The sequence below is a fragment of the Carex rostrata genome, chromosome 12, assembly GCF_964058835.1.
Source record: "Carex rostrata chromosome 12, lpCarRost1.2, whole genome shotgun sequence".
Classification (NCBI taxonomy): domain Eukaryota; kingdom Viridiplantae; phylum Streptophyta; class Magnoliopsida; order Poales; family Cyperaceae; genus Carex; species Carex rostrata.
The window spans coordinates 12,171,767-12,180,622 of record NC_135929.1 but is presented as its reverse complement, the minus strand read 5'-3'; the positions used below and the strand labels follow the sequence as shown (position 1 = coordinate 12,180,622).

Genomic DNA, 8,856 nt, shown 5'->3' with positions numbered 1-8,856 from the left:
TGCAAGCAAACAACTTGAAAACTTTTTATTGCCGTTAACCGGGAAGATACGTACATTTAATAATCTACAAACTACTAATAATCTGTTGCAAAGATGTATATGCTCCAATAACGGCAACTAAAATGCCAATAATCAAAATAAATAAAATTGCCACTAACTCGAAACTAACAACCCTGAAAGTCCTATAAATTTTTAGATAACACACGCATGGGAACAAAACAGTTGCCATTACGCTGAGAAATGATCCTATAAATGACATTAGATAGCCGAAAAATGGAACACTTGATGCTAGTACAACTGTGCTTGAAAGAACTAGGGTTCTTATGGCGAAGCTTGTAGACCTTTTAACAACAGGAGAAATTCTTTGTTCGATGGCACAAGTGATTGGAGAAATCAGAAGTGCATATTTCCCAAGCGGATTGATTAATGTTGTGTAGATTGCGATTTTTGTGTAGATCTTTTCCGAGGGAAGGTTTAATGTCACTTGAGATTGAACTTCATTTCCATATATTAGGTAGCCAAGTATTGCTGTGAGGCCATAATTTAGAGTGCATAAAATTGTTGAGATGAACAATACCTGCATTTTTCAAATAGTCTAGTTACTCTCGGAAGCGATAAAGGAAGTTATTACTAAATTTACAAAGGATGGCATATATAAGAAACTGAGATCAGCAAAATGTTAATTATTGACCTTAGAGAATTGGTTCTTGTTCCTCATTGAAGAATAGATGGTCGGGAAAACAGCATGGCCAGCGAAACACACGAAATACAACCCGAGAGCGGTTGGTAAACCTTGTAGATTGAACACGTCTCCTTTGGCATGTTGAAATCCTGTGTCAGCTATGCACGCCCAAATCAGCGAACCTGTCAACACAACTGATGCCACTAATCCAATAGCCGACACATACGCGAGCATTGCCATGTCTCTAACCCAAGTAGTCGGTAAAATTATGCCTGCAGCAAGTAGTAAGAACAATTTCTTCCCTTCCAACTTTATGAAAGAGAACTCGACTCTTGTGCCGGGAAATAGCTTGTCTAAGTTATCTCCTTCTAGGATAAGAAAACTAATTGCAACTAGGTATAGTTCAATGTACATAAAGGCAGCAATAATATTCTGACCAATGGGGCCAAAGGCGTAGCGGCCTATGTCTGGATAGCTATTAATGGATGGATCGGCACGCATGCAGCGTTGGATCAGGATTCCGGTGTAGTAACATAATATTCCAACTAATAGGAAGATTACGAGGCTTAGCCATCCTCCTTGTGAGAGAGCATAAGGCATTAAGAGGACACCGATGCCTAGAATAAAAACAAAAAAAGACCAAATTATTATCACAAGTACAACAAAAGTAGTGAAAAGATGGAGGTCAATCAAAAGCAATACTCAATTCTTTTTTTTTTTTCTTTTTGAGAAACTTGGTAGTGACTGCTCAATACTCAATTGTTGATAATGATTTTTAAAGTCTAAACAAGTAGGAACTGTTTGATTTCAACTGCTTGAATAGAATTTACAGGGGTAAATTAATAAATTATCAAGTTTCACAGTACAAGAATGACTAATTTTTATCTAACTATCCGCAACTCTGCTATCTTGCTCAGGATATATATCAGATGATGTAATTCTTAAATTTGCAACTTTTCCTTTCCATTTCTTTTTGAGAAAACATTAGAGTTGAAATATTAGTTGATCATCTTGATCTCTCCTCGGTCCATATTTTGCTCCAATGGGGTTGAAATTTTTGATCTAGGGTACCATTTAAGTAATAAATAATTGAAAACCAGGTAGCCACTACTATGGATTTCATAAAAATTAAAAAATAATTAAAAAATAAAAAAATAAAAACTAGAAGTTATCAAATTGTTTTATTTATTTATAAATTTAGCATCCACCAAAGGGTTCACGACAGGAAGCTGGATAACCGAAAAATATCATTTAATCACAAAGACTATGTAAAATCAGCCTGAGACGGCATTGATGAGATTGATACTGGCCTGAGAAAATGAAGCACCATTGTTAAAGGGAATTTGCTTTTCTAGATGGCTAAAACTATCACATTTTTCTAGTGCAAAATCTTGGTTTTTTTTCTCTTGAGAGAAGAGGTCTTGTCAAAAATAACCCGTCATCTCCCTCCTCAATTGACACGACAGCTTCGATTGGTGTCATGTATGTCTGTATCTATCTCTCTCTTCGTCACTACGACGGACATTAGAAAAAGAGAAATGTTATGTACTCGAGCCATCATACCCGAGCGTGTCCCTCAAGTAGTTTAATAGAAAAAACATTATAATATCATCTAACTTTCATTTTCAATACTAATATCAAAACATTTAAAACTATGGTTATAACATTTAAAGTTCTGTTTATAACATTTATAAGGCCATGTTTGGTTGTGGAGTAAGAGGTGGAGTAAACCCCTTACTCCACGCTTAAGGAGCCAAATGAGGAGTAACATAGGCGGTTTAAGATGGAGTAAGATTTGAGCTAAACCGGAGTAACTTACACCTAAAGAGGTGGTTTAGCTTACTCCACCAAACATGATTAACTTACTCCGATTTAGCTTGGAGTAAGCAATTTAATCCGGTTTAACTTTACTCCACAACCAAACATGACCTTAAAGACTACCCCCCTAAGTAGTCTCTAAATGTTATAAACAAAGGTTTAAATGTTTAGATAATATTAAAAGTTTGTAATTTGAAACTACTTAGGGGACGCGCTCGGAGATTTTGTTTAGGGTACAATTATCATACTCCTTAAAAAAAAGACCTAATTAATTTTAAAGAGAGAGAGAAGCTGCTAATTTTATCCAATGGCTATTTAGGAAAAAAAAAAAAAAAGTTTGCAGCAGCAGTTGAATCGTCCTATCTCCATTTAATTTGTGCAATCATTTATGGTCAAGCTATTGTAGACATATTGTTTCCAATTATATCAATCGATCTCTATATATTTTGTCCAATTATATACGTCAACATTTAACAATGCTATTTTAAGCACACTAATTTAATTATTTTGCATATTAATTATTCTTAATTAATAAATACTTTTATTTTCTTTAAATTAAATAACGCTCTTAATAAAGAAATTAATTACAAATGCACTCCTGTACCAAAATCCATTTAAGGCATTTGATATATTGGTCTTGTTTAATTCTATGAAAATGAGAAAAGCGATTTTCTGTGACCTCACTATATAATATATTTGTATCGTATACATTATTATGTTTTCTATATGCTAATAAAATATCTCTGAAAAGTACAAAATGTAGGTCACCTAATTCTGATTAAGTAAATGGCAAGATATACTCATATAATCTCTATTCTATTAAGCACGTTGGGTGTCCGATCCGTCAACGGCTACGATTGAGAGATGGAACTTCGGATTTGATCTCAGCTCTCCAATTACATATTTTGTCTTCTTTTGATTAAATGCATATGTTTTATGTATAGAAGTCTAAATTTAGTTAAAAACATACTCACCACATATGTTGCTACACGATACGTTACAATTAAAATTGAATAAAATCTGAAATTTAGCGATATATTTATCCATTTTCTTATTTTTTTTTTGTTTCCATATTTCTCCTCTTCAATTGAGAAGACTCCACATTTCATTTTTCTTATTTATTGTTTCCTTACTTCTTCGTTTCTATAAATATCACAATGGAAATCATTTTTTTTTAAATTTCCTTATTTCTCTTTCTTTGTTTCTATACATATTGGTGTGGGCAATTTAGAATATATTTCCGATATAGAATATATCAATGTGTGTGTGTTCTAAATTGGAAACAAAGAATAATATAAATTAGAACGTGTGTGTGAATATATATTTTTCTTATAATGTGTGTGTGTGTGTATATATCATATACATACACACGATAACACTTTTTATTTATGTTTTTTGATATCATATTATATGTTGATATTGAATTGTTGTATGATATTTGATATTAGATTCGAATCGAGCTATTATTTGATATCATTGATACTTAAAAATAAAAAATAATCACATCATCAAATTGTTATCAGAGGTCACAATTAAAGTTAATTAAAACTTCAGAATCATATAATTTTTTTATTAATATGTGTTTTAATTTTTAGATAATTATTATTTTCATTGATATATTTGTTTCTCATAATATGTCCCCGTTTCATTAATCATCTATCATATAATAATAGCTTGAAATATAAAACTCAGATTTGGAGATGCTAAGAAAGCACACTACTCGTTCTAGTTTAAAATGGGGGCTCAAGTCTGATGAGAAGCTTAAAAATGAAGGATGATATATGATTGCTCATTGCAATTCTTTTCCTTTTAAGAAAACTATTTGGTTCGATGCACTAAAACCATCCAGCCTTATGATATGACTGCCTATTTATAAGTTGCTTTAATTGCACCGAGTTGTCTCTGGTTGCAGTTACTTTTTTTTGTCAGCTTCTTTATTCAAGAAAGGACAAGTTAGATATTAGAGAAATATTCTGGTACCAAGCCATTATACTCTTCCCAACTAATTTAACTGATAAATTTCTAAATTTGGAAATCAGTTCAATCAATATGTTTCTAATTTTGTCTTGCACGTTAATCATTCCCCATGCAATCCAGTCTAACTTTCATTTTCAACACTAATATTCAAACATTTAAAGCTATACTTATAACATTTTAAAATGTTACTCATAAACATATAAACCTTGTTTGAAAGTATTTGTAGATAGTTTTAATTCTCAACTATTTTTGTCTTCAAGCTAGAAAATAAAAGATTATTTTTATCCACTATTTTTTTATTTTTTTCTATTATCATTCTAATTCATTTTTTCGATGATTAATGAAGAATTTTACGAATATAAAAATACGAATGTTTTCTATTTGATTTTATCTTTCAAATAAGATCTATGAAGAAATACTTTTGAGTAATCTCAAAGTCATTTGTTTTTTTTTTAAGTAAAACTCATCATGAGCACTTTAAATTTTTCAAGTTTTTAAATCTCAGTCTACAACCATTAAAATTTTCAAGGCTTTGTACATGAGGTTTATATGTTTTGTACATGAGCTTTGTAAATGAAGTGTTATTGTTGAGGTTTATATGTTTTTGAAGCTTTGTTGTTGAGGTTTAAATTTTTTGTACATGAGCTTTATACGTTTTATTCTAGAGATTTAAAGTGTTATTAATGAGGTCTATATGCTTGTGCATGAGGTTTATACGAAAGATTTGAAGGCTTGTAAATAGTGGTTTAAATTATTTTTAAGCAAAATAAAAAAAAAACTGAAAGTTACAGATTTTTAAAGTAGTAAAAAAATTACGATACAAATATAACTCGAAAGTTATTCTTTATGGATCTATTTGAAAGAGAAAATCGAGTAAAAAACGTTCGTACTTTTAGATTTGCAAAATTCATTACGGGTCGTCAGGAAAATGGATGAGAATGATTAGAGAAAAAAAAAGGTGAAATGAATCTTTCTGTTTTTGGCTTGAAAACAAAAATAAAAAACTATATATATTTAGAATTTTAATGCTTGTAAGTGACATTGTAAAATATTATAAACAGAGCTTTACATATTTGAATATTTGCGCTGGAAATAAAAGTTATATAATATTGACAGTTTTTTTTCTATTAAACTACTTGGAGAATACATTTGAAGATTTTATTTGGGATACAATTATCAGGCTCCTAGATAATAAGATGTAAATTTTTTTTATCATTGAATAGTATAATTAGTGCTTTGAAAATATATAGCACTCCCTAAACTACAATGGAGAATTGTTGAGCTTGTTTTTGTTCTTTGTTTTATAATTCATTGTTTGATCTTTCAAACTGAATAAAAGAAAAGAAAAGAAGCTTTGCCACTTGTTATATTTGGTAGCTAAGAAGGGGTTTGAACTGTGAAAGCTGAACATAATATATAATATATATTGTCTCTGTTTGTGGGCCTCCAAGAGAATTTATTTATACTCAAGATGTGGACGAAATTAACGTTATATTGTTTTCAAAACGATAAATACAAACTGTAAGTATAAAATATATGAGAGTATGTAGGCTGCATGCATGAACCCATTGGATGATGAGTAAAACAATTATCAAGGTACAAATTAATAGAACAGTGATAGTTGACATTGTTGAACCATTAGTCCAAAAAGTTTAAGAAGAAGAAGAAGAAGAAGAAGGAGGTAGAAGAGGTACCAGAGACAGCATTGGTGAGATTGAGACTAGTTCTGGCAAAGGAAGCACCATTATTTTTGCAAGAGGGAAGCTGCCCTTCCAAATCCTGTGTGTTTCGGTATAATTGGTCCACCTCATTATGCCTGTAGTTTTCTTGTGAGATGAGAGGTTTTGTTAAAGAAATCTCATCATCTCTCTCTTGGTTTGGCACCGCATGAGCAGAATTAGCAATCATCTCTGTGTGTGTGGGTGTGTTAACCATTACATGGTTTTATATATATAGCACATTTGCCTGTGCAGTCAATGGTGGATGCATTATTGTTCTATAAAATTTCCTGCTCCATGGTCCATGTATTTGTTTTTAGCTATGAATTAATGGTAAATGATTAAGAGCTTTCTATATATAACTGGTAGAGGCGAACATATGAATATAGTTGGATTTGTGAATGCAACATGTGAGTAGTATTAAATTTATAAATATGTTATTATACATAAAAATAGGTTAATAATTTAGTTTTATATAATTGACGTATTGTTTGCGGATGCATCAAACTGTTAAATTTCATTATGGATAATTAAATATAGATTATGTTATAATTAATATTTAATTTCAAACTTAAGCTTCACTTTAAAGATTGTCCAAATTATCAAAATAAAGCATTGTCAAATAATCTCCCTTTAATTTCAGAATATTAAAGGTTAAATCTAAAAGCAAATATTTGATATACTTTCATAAAGATCAATTAATATATTCAGATTCTGGATCCGAAGGAGTAAAAAGTTATCTAAAGGTTCGAGAGTTGGTAACATTTTATAAAATGCATGCATGCATGTGTGTTGTTTTCTAAAAGAATAAAAAAAAAAAAAAAAACAAATGTTTAAATAACTAGTCTTTATCTATATTTCTTAATGAACTACGAATTCAAAAGGAAGAAACGCCAGAGGAATTTACAGAAAAAGGAGCCAACAAAACTTTCAATAAAATATACATGAGGTTCAAATGCCTCTATTTTTTTGCGCCTCCACCATGTTTTTATTTTTTACAATTTTAATAACTCGAAATTTAAAACTTAAAATTCAAAATAAAACCGTTAGATGTCATCTATGTTATTTTTCTCTATGTGCTCATAAAAAAATTATCATATTTCAATTTTATTTTTTATGTGAATCAATAAGTTAAAAAATCAACGTCTATAAATTATCCACATTATTACGGTTTTTACAAGCTCTTGATGATAACCAAAATAAAATTGAAATGTCATAACTTCTTACACGTGTATAGATAAAATAATGTAGATTATATCCAACGGTTTTATTTTGACTTTTAATTTTAAGTTTTGAATTATTAAATTTTTAGAAAATGAAGGCATGGTTGTGACATAAAAAATGAAGACATTTGGACCCTCCTACAAAAAAATCCATATGATACAATTTCCATTTTTTAGTGTCATTCTAGTAATTTGAGCTTCTAAGACACCTTTTGATAATTAGTGACCATTGATATGTAATAGAATTGAGTATAAGTGACGACTAATAGTCTATACTCTGTAAATGTAATTAGATATAGTAAAGGTATTATAATAAAATAATATATAGGAGCCACAATATATACGTGCGACGACAACAAATAATAGATAAGAGATATATAAGAGGAAGAGATTGAGAGAACAACGCGTCTTGTCAAGGTTCATTTACAATCAACTACTTCAAGAGTTTCAACTAAAATTGGAATCGATAACTATTATAAAAAGTCTTTTCGCTTTTTGGGCAAAATAATACTGGATTTAGTCCTAACCTTATCTTTATTGCTTGGGTGTATTTCTCAAGACATAAAGATTGAAGTCTAGCAAATATATATATATATATATATATATATCAGAGTAGAACTAGGGTGTTCTTAAGCTCACCAAAGTGTTTGGTGAGCTTGACTCCAAAACCCGTCAAATCGGTTTCAAATGACGAATCCGAACCGTTGGAACCCGTCTATTTTACGTGTGATGCGTCTACATGTGAAATTTTTTAACTTTCAAATTAGTTTAGTATAAAGTCAATTGGTCAAAATTAGAAGGTTAATAAATTAATTTTAGTGCATTCATTTTTTGAACATGTTTTGACCGCTTGACTTTATACTAAACTAATTCGAAAGTTCCAAAATTTCACATGTAAACGCATCACACGTAAAATAGGCGGATTCCAACGGTTCGGATTCGTCATTTGAAACTAATTTGATAGATTTTGGAGTCAAGCTCACCAAACACTTTGGTGAGCTTAAGAACACCCTAGTTCTACTCTATATATCAACATTTATTAATTTAATGTCCATTAAAATTTGCATTCCACAACTTTTTACACGAAGAGTACTGTCATTAATTGTCACTAGCTAGATCTATCATTCTATATTAATGCTGGATTAAAATAAATATGAAGAAATGACTTTTTCGAGTAATGAAATGTATCTTGATCTTCTGTATAGAGATTGAAATATTAATTTTGTCGCCTATAAATAGGCACTGTAAAAGAGTTTGAAATATTATAAAATAAAAAATCAATAAAATTAATTATTTTCCTGTCAACGTACAATAGGTAAGATATATATATATATATATATATATGACTGTTGTAAGAATCGCAAAAGCATAACAATGAAAGGACCTATCAGCGTTCTCCGGGTTGTACCGAATCTCAAACCATTCTTGTTAGAGAGCA

At 30.3% G+C, this 8,856-nt stretch overlaps 1 protein-coding gene across 1 annotated transcript; it reads right to left on the bottom strand.

The window, feature by feature from the left end:
* Positions 1 to 6,398, bottom strand: LOC144563066 (amino acid transporter AVT1I-like). Its single transcript, XM_078312438.1, has 3 exons — positions 6,172 to 6,398; positions 692 to 1,299; positions 1 to 577 (listed from the first exon to the last, which is right to left on the bottom strand). The coding sequence occupies exons 1-3, from the start codon at positions 6,383 to 6,385 to the stop codon at positions 65 to 67; spliced, it is 1,335 nt and encodes a 444-aa protein (XP_078168564.1). The 5' UTR covers positions 6,386 to 6,398; the 3' UTR covers positions 1 to 64.
* Between the last annotated feature and the right edge of the window lie 2,458 nt (positions 6,399 to 8,856).

What these genes read in the sequence shown, in the direction of transcription:
- LOC144563066 (XM_078312438.1), bottom strand. Translation starts at nt 6,385, where the DNA reads ATGATTGCTAATTCTGCTCATGCGGTGCCAAACCAAGAGAGAGATGAT. An exon ending in TCTCACCAATGCTGTCTCTG is followed by an intron (nt 1,300 to 6,171) that starts GTACCTCTTCTA and finishes TTTTTATTCTAG; the next exon opens with GCATCGGTGTCCTCTTAATG. An exon ending in ACAAGAACCAATTCTCTAAG is followed by an intron (nt 578 to 691) that starts GTCAATAATTAA and finishes TGAAAAATGCAG; the next exon opens with GTATTGTTCATCTCAACAAT.